At 46.8% G+C, this 18754-nt stretch overlaps 1 protein-coding gene across 1 annotated transcript in view; it reads left to right on the top strand.

Annotated features, from left to right (window-relative positions):
• The window catches only part of Frmd4a (FERM domain containing 4A), a 314400-nt gene that overhangs the window by 130845 nt on the left and 164801 nt on the right, over positions 1-18754 (top strand). The window contains exon 2 of the mRNA XM_032884487.1: positions 3720-3785. Coding sequence (XP_032740378.1) covers positions 3720-3785 — 66 coding nt within the window. The remainder of the gene's footprint in view (positions 1-3719; positions 3786-18754) is intronic.

Genomic DNA, 18754 nt, shown 5'->3' on the forward strand with positions numbered 1-18754 from the left:
TTTTTTTCTATCTGGCAACTCCACCCATGCCTAGCATAAGTTCTGATTATGCCTCACCCCTCTATCTCCCTCCCATTCCCATCGCCACCCCCTAACTATCCCAACTATCCCTACCAGTGCCTTTCCCAAATTGATTATTAATATTCCTAGGGGAGCGCATGTGTGTGCGTGTATGTGTGTGTGTGTGTGTGTGTGTGTGTGTGTGTGTGTGTGTGTGTGACCCATTTAATCAAGGTCATCCGTGTGACCATGGTGTGAGAACTATTCGCTAGATCCTGGTGACATCCTTGGTTGGGCTTTTTTAATGTCTTTTCCATGGGTTCTGGAATGAATCCAATCCCTTGTATTTGTAAGGCGAGCACTACATAACCGGAGTCATCTCCCCGGCCCTCTGAATTTCTTGATTTTATGTTTAAAATAAACACTGTCAAACTGATTTGCTGAGTAAGAGCCTCGTCAGTCCCATTCCCCGAGGCTAATAACCTCTAAGAACACCTCTACCTTTCTACATGATTTCTTTTGGAACCATGGTTTAACTGATTTTTTTCTATTGATACTTTTAGGTTAACATACAAAGTGATAAGTTTCATTGGGTCATTGTTTTTGTTTGCTTGCTTGCTTTTTGAACCATTGTTCAATAGTGCATGATACATGGCTGGGCCAGTTAGAGAGGATCCACCAGAAGCTTGTCACCAGGTCCATATATCATCAGCTAGTCTCCTGATCCTGTCCCTGTGCAGAACGGTTCCACTGGCAGCTTTATAATACACAGGCCAGTCTTCATGAGCCCACGCGTATCTTAATGGCAAAGATGGACGACCCACTTTCAAAATAATACTTCCTCGAATATGCCTAAAAACAATGGAGCATTTGGCAGGCCCATGCTACTATAGAATGTTTAGGCAGCTGGGATTTGCGATTCGAACCAAACCGGAGCCAGCTGACACTCACGCTCAGCCTTGCTCTCCAAAGGATTTCCTTCGAGGGTGATTGTCAGGGAACCCATTGTGCCGGTGCAGCCGAAGGTGGGGAGTAGGGAAGGGAGGCCGTGTTACTTTACAGTTGTGAGGGTCGAGAAGAAATTTCAGCATGCCTGGCAGGCCAGACAATGCTGCAGCTGTCTGCTCGCTCTTTGTACACGCACCCACGAGGGCGAGCCTGTTTTGAACTGCCGACAAAAACTGGGTTCTCCCGATCTTACTTGCGAAGGAAACAACAAACAGGTGCTCTTTTGAGACACAAACCACAGCGCTGCTGTCAGAGGAAAGCTGCTTCTTCCAAACATGATGATACAAAGGGTTTCTGTTCCCACTCTTCTCCGTGCCAACTTTTGCAGGACTGTTTTGCTTCCTGCCAGGCAGGCATGGAGCACCCTTGGCAATAAACACTCTGTCAACACCTCAGGACATGATTCCGCAACGTATCTGAGGAGAGAGAGTGAGGTTATTGAATTTTAGTGAGGGTTTTATTTTTCAGTTGAAAACAGGGCCTGGGAAGTAACCTATAAGTCTGAACCTGATATGCGGTGACGTGTTTTGATAAAGTGACTCCCCTCTTCCTTTTTATAACTGGGTGGTGCATGCCTTCAATCCAAGTACTCCACAGACAGAGGCAGGAGGATCTCTGTGAGTTAAAGGCCAGCCTGAGCTATATAATAGGATGTAAATCACATGCCAGCCAGGCCAGCACAGGATGACCTTAAACTCCTGATTTTTCCCCTCTACCTCTCAACCGCTGGGATTACAGGCATGGGCCACCTTCACGAGCCTATGATGAATGGTTTCTGGTTGTGGTTTTCCATTGTTTTTAAAGAACATCAAAATAGCCTGTTAGAGGGTTGTACTTATTCCTTCTTAGGATTAACTCATACACAATGAGTCTGACGAGAGCTGAATAGCTGTAGTTCAGAAATTATGTCCAAAGTGCCTACGCTGTGGCCATTAAGTGCCCGATTAATATTGGAAGTTAACATTTCTGGTGTGACTTTTTTTTTTTTGGATGAAAGAATCATTTCAACATGTTGGCATAGCAGCATAGATTTCAGTCTAATTTAAAATTGTAATGACTTTCATTGAATAGAGGAGCAATCGAAATAAAGATTTTTTTTAAAAAATAATATCAGCCTGCTAGGATATCTCATATGATCAAGGCTAATGGAGTCTCAAGTATCAAAGGTCAGATGAGGACTTCTCCCAGAGCCACATCATGCCTGAAGCCACCTGACTGGGCTAGTATTTTCGAAACCACAAGCTGACTAGTTGAGGTTTCTCCCCCTATTTTTAATCTGTTTTAAAACCCGTAAGATCTGAGTTATGGGAAACTTGGCTGCTAAGTCATTGTCATAACTCAGAGTCAAGAGCTGTTGAGATTAGAGCATATCCGAACAGCAGTGGTGTTTAACTTAGGTCCCCAAACCAGAGAAATTTGATGTGATAGAGGGGTGGTGGCTGCCTACTTGGGAGAACAAGAGGGTATTTTCTCAGGGGATTCTATGACATCTTTGGACTTGTTGATGGGGTAATTCCTAGGGAATAAACAGTGGTATCTTTTCCGTCTTCTCTGGACAAGGTGCTCATGAGGACTTTGACGAAGGGTAGTATCTACTTAAATGCATCCTTTCATCTGTTTGACATAGCTGGTCACTGAGGGGAGGAGAGGGAGGTCCTCAGAGAGGCTGCAGAGCAGTGGTCCTCAACCTTCCTAACGCTACAACCCTTTACAGTTCCACATGTTGTGGTGACCTCCAACCCTAACATTATTTTTGTTGCCACTTCATAACTATAACTTTGCAACTGTTATGAATCTTAATGTAAATACCTGATATGCAGGCTATCTGATCTATGATCCCCTGTGAAGGGGTCGTTCAGCCTTCAAAGGGTTGAGAACCTCTGCCTTAGAATCCTGTAAGATACTGAGCTGGAAGAGGCCTATAGCTCATTGAATCCTCAACAATGGTATTGGATCCAGCTAGTGAAGACCAATGGCCATTTTTCTCCTAGATTTTTGGGGGTACCATGTGTGAATTCTAGCTATTACCAAGACTAAATTTTAATTCTTAATTATATTAAATTGATACTCATATCTTAAAAGGTAATAGTTAAAGTCTATGATACCAATTCTTACTATACCTTCCCTTTATCTGAACTTTGTATGTATCTGTGAGTGTGGGTGTGTCCATGTTTATACACATGTATGATAGGGCAATCTATGTGTATGCACCCATGTGGAGGCCAGGGGTCGACCTCGGGTCATACTCCTTAATATCCACCGGTTGTTTGAGACAGGGTCTCTCCGACCTGGCACTTTCCAGGTAGGCTAAACCTTCTTTTTGGAAGTCATCGAGGGGGTGGGTAAAAACGAGGCTTAGACTGGATTCTGCCATGGCGGCAGAGCTAGTAAAGACCGGATGCACCACCATCCAGCAGAGCTTTCCAGATGCGCTCGCTAAGTTATCTTACATCTGCTCCGTGAGCTACAAACACCGGAAGACTCAGATCCCATCTTGTGTGCCTCTGTCTGACAACTCCACCACACCAGTTGGTACACTGAAAGGTCTCCATAAATGTCTTCAGTCCAACTACTTCTTGGCATCATGGGGGGGGAGGGGGACGGACGACCTCATCGAAGGGCTGGTGCCTTGAGAGGTTCAGCCCTCAGACCTTCAAGAGCCCCATCCAAGTGCTAGGTTTTCAGTGACCGTTCATTGTCTTCTCCCACAGATGACGGAGGGCCGTCGATGTCAAGTACATCTCCTTGATGACAGGAAGCTGGAACTCCTAGTACAGGTAAGTCCTTCCGCGAACACCTTCCTCGATTCCCCTGTGACTAACGAATGTGCTACGAGGCAAATTTGATGGAGGGTGGGGTTGCCTACTGCACGTACGTCTCCGTCTAGCAAAACCTGAGCGACAGTGGTGAGACACACCAAGGTATTCTGTGCGTATGCTATTTTTACTCATTCTATTTCCATGTTCAGCCTTGCCTCTGGTGTTCAAGGCCAGATGTATATATAACCTATTGTTAAAAATTCTAGAGGAGGAAATTTCTGCAGCTACCAGGAGCTATTCTTTCTGCTTGGAAGGAGTTAACAGCATTGTAACCCAAATAACTCCTGGGTCTGACACTGATGCAATCTCCCTCAGAGGGGAGAGAGTTCCTTCTTTTCAAATTGAGCTTTCATAGTATGTGAAGAAAGAAAATTCACCTGTGTCCTCCGTCTGTCCCTGAGGGCTAACAGCCCCCTTCCCATCCTATACCCTGGGTTTCTATCACCATCAGTGGCAAACAATTGGAGAAACTGAAATGGGAAATCAAAATATTCCTCCCCAAACTGAGATCATATTGAAAAGCAAGCAAACGAACAAACCCAGAACAGTCAGAGAAGGAGGCATCAGAATCCTGGGCCCTAGTTGTCTTTGCCTGGCTCTTGAAAGGGCCCTTGCTTTACCCAGAGCCCAAAGGATGAGGATGATGATGGCTCCAAGTCTGCTTTAAGGAGATTTGAAATCTGGTTCAATCCCAACCTTTTATGACACTATTGGTTTGATAGTCTCTGATGCTGTTCTTAGGATGATCTCCTTTTCCATCACACAGAGGTATACACATACACACACACACACACACATACTCACACACACACTCTCACACACACATGTACACACTCACTCACATACTCACTTACACATATATACACTAACACACTCACTCAAACACTCACTCACACACACACATGCTCACACATACACATGTACACACTCACTCACACACTCACTCAAACACTCACACACACACACATGCTCACACACACTCACACACACATGTACACACTCACACACACACTCACTCACATACACACTCACACACACACTCACACTCACCCCCACACACACTCACTCACATACACACTCACACACACACTCTTTCACACACACACACACACACACACGCACACTCACACACATACTCACATGCATGTGTGTGCAGGGATTACAAACGTGGACATCCCATCCAGCAACTGCATGAACCCTTGCCATGGAGACATTTCAGTTCGCCATAGGGATGGAATGCCGCCTATGTGTTCACTCTCAGAGCACACAAGACGACACAAGACATTACACATATGCAGACCCAGCTCTCTGGCCTTGAGCTTGCTGCTTGGGCTTGAAAAATGATCCAATTACAAACTTTAAGAGTTAACGCTTTCAACAGGATTCCAATAACACAACCACTATGAACGTGTTGCAGAAAATGGAGAAAGACTCCTAATTACATCACACACACAGCCGCCATTCCTCTTACGCTGGTGGATTGCGTTCTAGCATTTCCTTATTTACACATTGCATGGTTGCAATTATAATACATGCATAACACTACGCACTTTATGTTCCCTTATATCTGTGTCCTTCCTGGCGTTTCCTACGTCCTACAGTAAGTTGTTATCGTTATTAACAGCTGGATAGATTCCAGAGATAGAAAGATGGTGGTTATCTAATCATTCACCCACTTAGGTGCGTGTTTAAGGTTGCTGGTTTTTCTGCCTTACAGTTTTTCCACTATTACAAACAAGTAACTGTGATTACCTTATTCTCATGTGTAGCTTATTCACATTCCAGACTATGTCCTTTTTAGGCTAGATTCCACGGCCTACAGCCTGGGCTTTGATTTGGGTGAGCGAGACGATACTGGGAAAATTGAACAGAATTTCTCAAATAGAGGAGCCTTCCACTTGCTGACACTTGGCAGTTCAAGTTGTTAAGAGTCCGAGGAGGAGTTTATAGAGACGTGGCCTGTAGGGTGTGTTTCATATGCCTTTCTGAAACCCATGCTTGGGGGCTTCTGGGATAGGAAATGAGACCACAAGTTGCTGCTTGGTTACTGGTGATTAGCCCGCTGCTCTTGGGAAAGCATGAATGGAAACAGTTGAGATGACCTGTCCAGGGAAAACTTAATTACTGCTGCGTACTTTGAGAACAATGATGTTAGGCAATCAGGAGAAACTTAACCTGAACCCTACAAAGTAAAAAAAAAAAACAAAAAAACAAAGTATTATGTTAGGCAATCAGGAGAAACTTAACCTGAACCCTACAAAGTAAAAAAAAAAAAAAAACAAAAACCAAAAAACAAAGTATTATGTTAGGCAATCGGGAGAAGCTCATGTTCTTCCCACCCCTTGGGGAGTGTGCTTTCCATTCAGTCCTTCTTCCTAGAACTCCAAGCTTCCTGCATCTTGTCCCGTGAGCATAGCTAATTTCCGTTCAGTCTCCAAACAGTTCAGAGTCATAGGATTTCCTTCCCATCCTTACCCCAGTGGCTTCTACTGACCTTCCCTCTACTCCCCAGGAGCCTGCCCTTAGCTGCCCCAACCTGAGCGTCTCTCCTACAGCACATGTCTCACCTCATTTGCGTAGTTTGTATAGGAACCATGTGTGTCCCTAAGCACCCAGTCTGATGGCTGGCATGCAGTGTCACCAAACAATACCGTTGAGTGAAGGAAGGCGTGATCCTGCGACATTTTCCTTTTGCTTCCTGGGACGACTGCTTGTCATAGTACCAACTGCTTCGCGGAGGGTGTGGTTTTGATACACACACAGTGCGTGCCTGTGTGTTATGTGCACACACATATTTAAAACAATTCCAAACTCCATGGCAGAGTGGACCTCAGTAGAATTGGGAGAAACACGGCTAAAGCTATTGGCCAAAAGCCAGGGATAATGTCTGCATTTCTCTTCCTTCTCACAAAGTTCTGTTGTTCAGCACTGGGAGAAGGAGTCTTTTCCAAAGACAGCCCCGTTCTCCAATTCACACGGCCCACATTTGCCTGGCAAGGTTTGTAAGAGTGGGAGTCAGGCTCGGAGGAAGCAAACAGGTTGTTGGCACATGTCGGCCAAACGAGAGGCATGGGCCTGACAGGGCAGAAGTACCGCCGTCCTCGGCAGTCATTTGCCAGGATTTCAGGGGTTGGTTCAGGCTTCACCTCAGGCCTCCAGAAGCCTGTCAACCTGTAGCGTAACAGTTCAGAAGTAAGCTGACTCAGCTCCAACCGTTCACCCTCTCTCCTTGGCTATCATCCCCTCAGGGTGCTGGGAACCAGGCGGCCACGTAAATACTTTCACGAAGTCACGTAAACTTGATCGCTACTATCGTAATATTTCCGGGGGTGGGGGTGGGATGTGGCCATGTTTCTGTCATTGGATGCTTAACTTTTGTAAAGCAGCTTGGTATTACTGAGTGAAATCTGGATGGTTTTTCAAATCCCGATAACTGTAGTAAATGAAACCTGTCCCCTGGAAGAAGGGAGAAAAGTCAACAGAGCACCTGCGAGGAGTTTATCCTAGAGGCCCGGGCAATGTGTTGGCACCCATGTAGCCCCTTCTGTCCTCCAGTCCCCCTAGGAACTTCTGGGGAACAGCATGAGCATGGATGGGTACAGGTGACACCCTGGTCACCCTCCAACCTGTAGAGTCTTGCTCTGTCATCAAAACTCCCTAACACTGACTATTTCCTAAAAGAGAGAAGCAAGACAAAACAGAAAACCTTCATCAGAGGAAGAGGCCGCCCCATCTCTGTCTCTGAGTCCCTGTCTTGAAGCTTCAGCGTCCAGAGCTGGGACATCAGGCACGATTGTGTTCAGCAGGAGATAGTAATGCTTCCCTGTAAGCTCTGCAGTCAGAAGACACAGGAACATGGATGTAGGCTTGAGACCCAGCCTACAGTGGCCAGCCAGGACTTCTCAGCCAGATCTTAACTCAAAACAAAACACAGAAAACGTGTTTAGTGCTGGTGAGAAGAACTTAAGGAAGGTGTAGATGAATTCCCTTATGCTATAAGCCTACTGATGAGGTATTGGACGCTGATCCCAGGGAAGGTTCTGGGCCTCTCCTCAATGGGTGTCTTAAAAATAGACTTCATTTTCAGTAGAATTGAATGGTGGAGGTGTGGCTCTTCCTAGCATGGCTCCCTGCAGGCGTAGGATGCTGGACCACATCCCACTCGACAGGAAGACGAGCCAGCTCAAGGAAACAGGCGTTCGCCTTCTCGGCCTGGACTACCTCACGTCTCTGCTTTTCCCATCACCTTTCACGAGTGGACATTTTGCTCTGCCAACTTTGTCACCTCACATAATAAAGCTTTACACACTGAACTTCTCTCCGCCTGCACAGGCGGCCACGGCTACTCGCGATTGCTGCTGCTGTGGTTGTGAGGCTTCGGGGGATTGGAGGCATCGTGCTAAGGATGACCACGTCTGTCCCCTCTCACCCAGTCCCTTGGTGGCGGGTGGCAGAAAATTTCAAACTGTCTGTTTCCTGTAAGATAGAGGAACGGAGAACACCCATGATTCTAAGAAGCGGGGAAGACTCTAAGGAGCCGGTGTTTCCCAACAGACGTTAGGAGGGTAACAGGGTGGTGCTGACCGCCATTACTTTGTGCCTCGTGAAAAGGTCCCTAGGGCCAGAGCTTCTAAGGCCCTCGTGCCTATAAGGCAAGAGTATTACTGACTGGCCTATCTCCCCAGCCTTTGCCTCTCCTTTGAACTGTTTCTAATCTAGGCTTACCCAACCTTTTGACATCACGACATACACAGTCATCTTCCATGATCACCTTCAAGAACCTCAGCCTTGGGGGGGGGGGTCCCAGAAAAAAAAAACCCACCAACTCGCAAAGTTTCGGAGCCATCCTGAGATGTGTCTGATGGTGATGAACTAAAGGTTTTCACACCACGGGCTGCCTGGTGTGAAGACCCTGATGTGGCAGGAGGGTTGATGGCTGTTACCGTCATTGCTTCTCTCTGACAGAGACACTAGTGTCTGTTAGTGTTAAGGAGTAAGGAAGTTAATATGGGCTTTAAATAAAGTCGTACTTGGAGACAAAGTTAACACACTGCCTACCATGGGCTAAAAAACAGGTGTATAACTAATTTTTTAAAAAAAATATGTCTGGACTCTAACAGTGCCACATAGAATACATGAACAGACTTCATACATGCATGCCTACATACATGTTCATCCTCACAGCCCCTCCCCAGCCACTTCATAGATAACGTACACTAAAAAATGTAATAGGATCGGTTTCTCCTGAGCAAACCAGAAACCAGGAATTCCCCGAAAGCACATGTTGCCAAGGGGGGAGGGGAGAAAAAAAAAAAAGACAAGTTGATTTCAAGTCCTCTCAGCTGAACAGGGTGGGCAGGGGGTGTCCTCTGATTGGCTGGCTGACCTGTCTGCTAAAGCCCGGTTCGCATCTGCCATCTGCTTCCTTCTGTGCTCCATTCACCATGCGTCCCTGCCTCAGCCAAGGGCTAAAGATGCATGCAGAGGCAAGGCATGCAGACAAAGGGACTCGGCATTGTAAACCTTCTGTCCTGGACCTCCCAGGCCACCTCATCAGGAAGAGTCAGAGGGGTGTGGGTCGGCACCGCGGTGAGCTGACCTCTGCCTTCGGACCGATTGCCAGAATCATTTATTAAGCTCTGTTCTGCGAATCACGCACACTACCAAATGAGCAAACCAGATGTCTCTCCAGCCCCTGGGGGTGGCCAATAGAATCTAACATCTTAAAGGCACATGGTAAAGCAAACAAATGTGACGATAGAGTATAGACAGATGACGTGATGGTGATTCCATATGTCATCAAAAGTTCATTTAACAGCGTGAGGAAGTAAGAAACAGTTCATGAAGTATGCACGCAGAGATGAGTAGTTTCCCCTTTGGGGAGGAGCAAGGAGATGCCAAACCTTCCCTCCCACCACACCACCTCTCCAGCGAGGACTTTTAAAATCATTCGGGGGTGGGGGGAGCTAGTGAGCATCTCTTTCTGTGCTGGAGGAAAACAAAGGCTGCGAAAGCCCAGTCGTCTCCCTGGGGGATATGAGACAGGGCGGAGTAGCAGGACATACCAGATTGATGCTACCATCTGGGAACTCCCTCACACATACATGGCTCCAGAGCCAGACAGCTCAGCCAAGCACAGGAAGCACAGGGATGGAGAGTAGACCAATTCAGCATCTCCAGCATCTCCAGCCCCAGGGATGACTGGTCCAGGACCTTGGTTGCCTAGCAACACCGCTATAGAGCTCCCACTCCCCCATGCCCTCCTGCTTCCCCTCGTATGCCCCATCTCTCCGTTGAAACCGATCTTTGCTTGGTTTAGAAATCTACTCAATGAAAATTGTTGACGTTTGGCTCAAAGCTGAAGTCGAAGGGGGAGTGAGCGAAGTAGTAGGAGGAGGATATAGTAAGCTCCTTTCCCTGGAAAGCTCTCGAAAGTTGCTTTCTGTCCTCTTATTTTGGCTCTGGTTTTATTGCTAAGTCCTTCACAAAACCATCTCTACAGATCCTCTTGGGTAATGCTGTAAGAGAACGTGTAAAGACCCTCACAAGAGGCCTGTGGGCTTTGTGTGTCTTGGTAAGGAGGAGTGAGGAGAGATGAGATGGACAACACAAGCTAAGCACACACACACACACACAGACACACACACACAGAGAGACACACACACACACACAGACACACACACAGAGACACACACACACAGACACACACACAGACACACACACAGAGACACACACACACACACACACACACACACAGAGACACACACACACAGAGACACACACACAGACACACACACACACACACACAGACACACACACACACACACACACACACACACACACACACACACACACCTGTGCAGACCTCTAAAGGAGGTTTGGAAATGGAGAGGAGAAGCTGGCCTTTGTGGAAAGGATTGGGGATGAAGGAACTCAGGGGTTAACATGGCCAGGGTTGGTGCTGGTTTGTGTCGGTAACTCTCATGTTGATTGTGGCATGTTGCCCATTCAGATACCAGTTTACTAGGCATATTAGGTAGGCAACCACAGTCCTGGGCCAGCCATCCCTGGGGCTGGAGAGGCTGAAATGGCCTACTCTCCATCCTTGTCCTTCTTCATGCTTGGCTGAGCTGTCTGGATCTGGAGCCATGTACATCTGCTCTGCATATACCACAATGCTATGGTGGTCCGGCTGACTTTCCCTTTGGGCTAAGAATCAATATCCAGAGATCATAAATGACTATTTAGACTACGTCACTCTGTCTTAGTTACTGCTGTATTGCTGTGGAGAGACACCATGACCAAGACAACCTTATAAAATAAAGCATCTACGTGGGGGCTTGCTAATAGTTTTTGAGGGTTAGTCCATGATCATTAAGGCAGGAAGCAGACAGGAATGGAGCTGGAACAGTAGCTGGAAGCACTATATCATGGTCCACAGGCAGCAGCGGCAACAGCAGAGGGGGAGGGGGAAGAGGGAGAGAGAGAGACTGGGCCTGGTATGAGCTTTTAAAGCCTCAAAGCCCATCCCTAGTGACACACCTCTTCCAACAAGGTCACACTCATTCCAACAAGGTCATCGCTACCAATCCTTCCCAGTTTCACCAACTGAGGACCAAGCATTCAACTATATGAGCGCGTGGGGCCATTCTCATGGAGACCCCCAAACACTCATCACAAGTTTAGTCACTGGTGGTTCTTGTTCCACAAATAGGCTGTGGGTCATTACCTACTCCATGGTGGTGTGGACAGCTCTCCTTTCCCCAGCATTTCTACCCACGAACCCTGTCCTGTCTGGTAAGGAAGGACCCTGGGAGACATGTGGAGGTGTGGGTACCCACTGTGATGGGACTTGTCACATGTAGAATGAAGAGAGAGGGAAATCCGATTCCCTGGAGGAGACAGCATCCTTGAGCATGACAGGGAGTAGAGGAGGGGACAGAAAGTGGCTCTCAGCCACTTCAGAGTTTCTAGATGCTTCTTTCCTTATACAATAACTCCTCAATCCTTAAAATAATGTTATCCCATCCCCTCACCCAGCACAGAGCCAAGGATTAAACCCTCCCTGCAGTATGGGTAGATTTCAAATCCTACACAGCCCTGTCACATGCCTCCTGCTGCCTGCAGGTCTCTGTGACAGTCTACTTGAGTGGTGTATCCACCTCCATACTTAACCCTAGTACCCAGAGCCCTCCTCATCACACCTAGGTAGCGTCCTCTTGTATCTGCTCTGAGAAGGAGACCCTGAATCTCCAACCAACCAAGACCTGCACTCATGGCCCCTTCATCTGTCACCACCCTTATCCCTATATCTCATCAGTTTGTCCCCTCACGGCCTTCCCTCTCCTGGGCAGTGGACACCCCAGTGTAGGCGCAGTGCACCCTACAAGCTTACAGTCTGTGTGGAGTCCTGAAACAGTACTCTGTCCCCCCATTGTCTGGCCACCCACCGCGTGTCTTACACAACACCACCAGGTAATTTTTCCAGAAATACTTCTCTGCGGCCTACTCAAAGGTTACTCAATAGCTCATCTTATTTGAATTTCTCTTTTGGTTCTCAAGTCCCTCCATACTCTAACCCGTACCCTGTGAACAGGAATCAGAGTATCAAACAGGTGAAGAAGGGTTTACCCTATGGGATTACAGTCGCTGCCTGAGATTTCTAATCACTATGAACTGGCTCTACAATTAAGAGTAAAGGCAGCCACATGACTTTTCTATAGTCTTAGACCAATGGTTTTCTGAAATTTGTTTTAGCTGCAAAATCCTTTGTCTAACATTCTGTAAATAGAGAAGGTTTAACCCCACAAACTTGTCCCTGGTCCCTAGTAGAGTCTTAGTAGGGACTAACCCATGAGTTAGAAATCATCATTCTACTTAGATACAAGAGGACAGACAATTTAAGTGGTCCTTTACACAAACATACACATTCATACGTAGTTCAATGCAGGTTGATTTTTAATCGCATACGCCACCCTTTAAATGTTTTGGGGAATTGTATGTCATTGACTTATCATGATCTTAGCTAACTTAATTAGCTACCATTTACTTCTGTACCCGAGTCTATTCTAAGAGCTCAGGTTGGGCTGAACCATCCAATCAGCTCCATCACTCTACAACATAGATGATTGTTAATCTTCCCATTTATCAGATAAGAAAATCAGGGCACAGAGAGCCTGCATGACCTACCCAGAGTTTCACAGCTGGTAAATGTTTTAGAGACAGTTCAGAGCCACGCCTTCTGCCTCTCGAAGGAGAGGCAAGCTCCAGAATGTGGAGACCACACCGGTTTAAACCGGAATCTGGTATGTAGTAACTTTAGGCTGTTGACCAGGTGAGTAGCCTCCTTGAGTTTCAGCGTCTTCCTCCGGAGAAAAGAACTTTCGCTTCCAGCTTCTTTGATCTCATCAGTAAATCAATGCCAATTTGTGTCTCATAGACTTGGTTCTGAGTGAGTAACTCTGGGCCATGTTCAGATCCCCTGGCGCTTGGCAAGCATCTCCCCACAGGAACCCAAAGGTTAGACTGGACCACTTGGTAGCTATGGAAACCTGGTCAGTCCCTTTGCCTTAGCCGCCTCGGCTGTAAAATGGGAGTGTTAGCCTTGGATTGGCGCGTGCTGTAAGTAGACAACTATGGAATGCTGCGTTACTGGTAGGAACGTTATTTCTGTGAGATTGTGCTCAAGACTTTCTGCAGCATTTGTCCTGTGCACCCAGAATAACTGGACAAGTGACGGGCCGACAGTCCGTCAAAACACATTTTAACTGCCTGACCTGACCTTTTCACTGGTCACCACTCATCTTCCCAGTGTTACACCTAAGTCACACGGCGAGGTTACGCTCCGGTGAGGGGAATGTATGTGCATGTATCCACTCAGGGTCTAGATAACCATCTAGAGGGCTGCATTAGGCTTTGTGCTCCAACAGTGTCAGAACTGATCATTCACCCCTGGGGATAAAATAGGGGGAATGAACTCGATTGCTGCCGTGGTAACACTTTATAAATGGCCGCCCTTGATGCTTGGTGTTAGATGATGGCGGAGCACCCTGGCTAGGATCTGTAGGAAAGCTAAAAATAGGAGATGCGTTCTCTCCCCGATATGCAGGGCTGTGATTGGATTGCTCTGCCTATGACTCATAGACTCAGGTTACCACAAGTTCAAGTCTGGGTATTAACTGCAATTTCCCAGAAGGCCTGTGAGCCTTTCATAGAGGCTACAGCCCCCCTGACCCACATTTTATAGTGCACAGTGGGACTCGTGTCTTGGGGCATTCGGACACACTCGGCTCCTCGGCCAGGCTCCGATCCTGTGTGACTGAGAAGGATTGCTGGAATGACAGCTGGATCCCCGGGAGAACCCCATTCCCCAAAAGAATGCCTCAGGGCCAGCACGCACTGATTAAGGACTTTTTGTTTCCCTTTTAGGGAAGGCAGTTTTAAAATTCCACGTGGAGCCCTTTGAGAGTGGTCATAGGCCAGTACGGTGATCGTTCAGTTTTAAATTGTTGATGGATCGTAAGATATATTGCTACAATAAACTGGGCCATATGTTGGTTCGATCAAAAATCCTGTGCAAGCATTCCTCCACTTTGACCTTCCATATGCTCATAACAGCGTCAGTGGTTTATAAAATAACAAAAAAGAGCATCAGTGGACTAATATCTCCATAATTCATTCCAGGGTCATTTAAAAGTACAGTGAGCTTCCAGAACGCCTGGGAGCCCCACTCCACCATACCATATGTGAGTTCTAAGACAGGACACGTGGGAAACTATTGCTTCTCACTCCCCTCTGGAGATCAAACAACTGACTTACAAACTAGCGAGTAACTAGCGAGTATCTTGGTATTGAAACGCCTTCCGTGTTGTTGAGTCTAATCCAATACATGCACTCCCATAAGCACTGACACATACTAATAACCCACGTACACACGTTTATATCCACACGGACACATTGACACTATCACAATGCTCACAGGCATACGCAAGTACACACTCATCTAGCACACACACATACACACATATCTGTAAGTATATAAATGATGTGTATGTATATATGCACATACATACATATATAAAGTACACCAGTCTTAGAGAGCAGAGATGTATACTGTAGACCCTTAGTTCACCAACACTTCTCTCAGCAAACTATACTCTTTCCTTAAAGCTTTTATTCTTTATATCAGTTGTATGTGTACCTATATATGACTATGTGTAGTTATGTGCCTATGGCTGCAGTGCCCAAGGAAGCCAGAGGTACCAGATGCCCCCTGGGGCTACAGTTACAGGAGATTGTGAGCTGCCCGATGTGGGTGCTGAGAACCAAACTCAGGTTCCCTAGAGGAGGAGCAACAAGAGTTCTTAGCCACTGAGTCATCTCTCCAGACCCCAAACCATAATCTTGAATAATATAGAAATGGTCGACCTCCTACACAGACTTCTGGCTCGGTGGTGCCGGGTAAAGCTGACGCTAGACTCTCATTTGTGTGTATGAGCGCTGTGACAGTGTCAGTGTGCCCGTGAGGGTGTGAGCCCGTGCATGCGAGCTCATGTGTGTATGTGGGTTATTAGTATGCAAAGGGGCTTCTGGGAGTGCGTGTATTTGGTAGAACCAACAACACCGGAGGCATTTCAATACCAAGATATTCACTAGTTTCTGAGTATCTAGTCACAGCCTTAGTACGTCCTTGTCCACAGAAATGAGTGTATTGTCACCTGGCAGCCACCCCAGCTACCTCAAGTATTACCTTGTGCCTGCAGGGAAAGAGCTCTTCTCATCTTCTCATTGAAGGCAAAGGTTCCCAGATGGTCCCCAAGCGTTTGATCCATCTTCCCACCCAGACCACAGAGGCTCACATCCCCATGCCTTAGCTGGTCACCCACAGGGGAGCAGAGTAAATGGAGTTGTTGGAAATCAGCAATCTCAAAGAGGAAACGAAGGGGTTGGGGATTTAGCTCAGTGGTAGAGCACTTGCCTAGCAAGTGCAAGGCCCTGGGTTCTGGTCCCCAGCTCCGAAAAAAAAAAAAAAAAAAAAAAAAAAAAAAGAGGAACGACCCCAGCGCCGTTCAGACAGAATGGGAGCAGGCTCTAGATGTCCAGAACCTGACCAGTGAAGGCCCAGAGCACCAGGGCTAGAGGTGTACTAGGCTCCTAGAGAGGAGCCCCACAGGAGGCTGCAGACTGTCTGCCTTTTCGGAACTTGCTTGCATGACTTACAGATAGAGGCAGTGCAGGGGAGTGGGTCACAGGCTTTGGGGTCAGAAGGATTTCGAATTGTGATGATGCATGGTTGGCTACCCACAAGCTGCACCCTTAGCTTTTAAAAATGTTGTTCATTCTATTGTAGCAATTCAATGACCAAGGCTGGCCTTGAACTTGAGATGTCCGTGTGTGTGTGTGTGTGTGTGTGTGTGTGTGTGTGTGTGTGTGTGTGTGTGTGTGTCTGTGTGTGTGTTGGAAACAAGTGAGGCAAGTATTCTGGAATAGTTTCTTCTCTTTGCTAAATGAAGGTATAAAACAAACACTCTTACGTACACAAACCATTTACGTAACAAAACAGAAACATACACCCATAGTCATCAGAGTCTTTGAAATAAACTGCATTAACTAGTTTTCCAGATATTAGTGCTATTTTTCTTGTTTCACCATCAATCCAAGCAAAAGGCATCCAGATCTCTAATCACAGGGTTGGTCTCCATGGTTACCAGCTTCCATCACAAGTCATTTCATTAACATAACCTCAAACTCATAAACTCTCCTACTGGGGCTGCTGAGATGGCTTTGTGGATAGAGCGCTTGCCGCTTAAACCCGATAACCTGAGTTCAATCCCCAGGGCCCACATGATAGAAACGTCAAGGTGTCCTCTGGCCTCCCTAGATAATAAATAAATAAATAAATAAATAAATAAATAAAGTAACTTAAAACATTATCCTAATACTCAAGACAATCAAAGAGTATAATGCCAACACCCCAGGAACCAGAGACCACAGCAGTCAGACTCTTAATTCTAAAGCAACGGTTATGGCTACAATGTAGTTCTGTGGTAGCATTCTTGTCTACCGGGCTTGAGGCCCTGGGTTCCCCATTACTGCAAAAACAAACAGAAGCAGTAGCTGAAGGTCCAGGCACCCAGATCTCAAACTTTGGTACACTAGTTGAAACAAAGTTAATGTTTAGAGTCTCAGCTTCCAAGCGTGGACTTTAATATTAGTCTACAGTTTAAATGCTACTGCATCAGCCACATTGGGTACTGCAGTAAAAGATCACAGGGTAGGTGGAGGGATTAAAGTTAGAAATGCATGTCCCACAGGTCTGTATGGCAGAGGTCCAAGTTGAAATGTAGGCAGAGTTTTCTTCCCAGAGACCTCTCTCTGGCTTGCAGCTGGCTGCATTCTGTCTTCATGTGACCTTTGCTTTGTCGCCGCATCTCTGATGTATCCTCCTCCTCATGGTCTTCTTTCTCCTTCCTCCTCTTCCTCCTCCTTTTTCTTCCTCCTTTTCCTCCCCCCCACCTTCTCTCCTGACACTGATCCTGTTGGATAAAGACTCCGCCCCTATAATGTTGTTTGATCACCTCTTCAAAGGTCCTTTCAGAATCCAGCTACTTTCTAAGGTCCCGTGATTAGGATGTTAACAGTGGGTTTGAGGGGATGGAGAGATGACTCAAGAGTTAAGAACACTGCTGGAGGAGAGGACCCAAGTTCAGTCCCTAGCACCACATCAGACACTCACAAACAGCTGTGGCTCCAACACCAAGGGATTTAGCGCCCTCTTCTGGTCTCCCTAGGCACCTGCAGTCACATGCACATACACTGAGACATATACATAACTTAAAAAAAGAAAATGTTTTAAAGAAACTATGAGGTGGGAGAGGTACAATTCGGCCCATAACCATGACCCTGAGTAAATATCCTCCTTGAGTCTTAGAACCTATTTTGTTTTTTGATATGTAAGGAAAAGAATCGCATGTTAAAAAGCAGCCTGGAAACCAGGGCACAGCAGGGACAATGCCTACTAGCCTGTCCCTGGCAGTGCCGCAGGCTTGCGCCATCATTTTTATAAGGACACAGTGGCTTGCTGTCTGGAATGAGCCACCAGTTTCTCTGTCTGGAAGTCAGTCTTTTCTAGGCATGGGCTTCTCTGTTCCGGCTCTTAAGGGCTGGATTGGCCCTCATACTTGGCAAGTCCACAGAGCAAGCCAAGCCTCGGCTGGGCTCAGCCCTAGCCTGTCAGACCTGAGTCATCCACTCTGAACTAAGCTTGTATCACCCACTCTAACACTCTGTCATAGCCACTGTAAGATGTGGCGAAGGACTCCCAAGTCTCCTGGCCACACACAGCAAGTCTGTATGACTGGGACTTCAAGAACCTTTACGTACACTTTGCCATAACTATGTGGAAATCCAGAAAGCCCCATATGCCTAAGCCCTCAGGCTGCTGGGAGCTCACAGAACAAAAAGACCGGGACGCTAACTGCATCCAAGGCCAAATTGACTGCGCCACCACCAAAACCCAAGAACTTTACAGCTACACCAGGAGTTCCTTTTGGCAGGCACTACGCACGTGGCAGAGATCCCAGTGGCTGGGCTTTACCACTGAAGAAGCTGATTCGAAAGTTATTTCCTCACAAAGAGCTTCCCTAGTCTTACATCCAGATGTGTTTCTAAATAAGTGGAGACCTCCCGAAAACGCCTCCAGAAATGCTGATCCTCCCAGACCCACCCAGCCCTGAAGTTACACCAGTCATCACAAGATGCCTTTTCCTCAATGTCATGATTATAGCCAGTACATCAGACCCTAGACTAGAGCAAAACAGTCATTGTCCCCATCTCCCAAGAGCTTGCAGTCTAAAGAGGGAAATGTCAGTCAAGTCAGAGATAGAGAGGACAATTTCTAAAGGTAGAAACACTGTGAACCAAGAAGG

Source organism: Rattus rattus, chromosome 14 (assembly GCF_011064425.1).
Source record: "Rattus rattus isolate New Zealand chromosome 14, Rrattus_CSIRO_v1, whole genome shotgun sequence".
In the NCBI taxonomy this organism is placed as follows: Eukaryota; Metazoa; Chordata; class Mammalia; order Rodentia; family Muridae; genus Rattus; species Rattus rattus.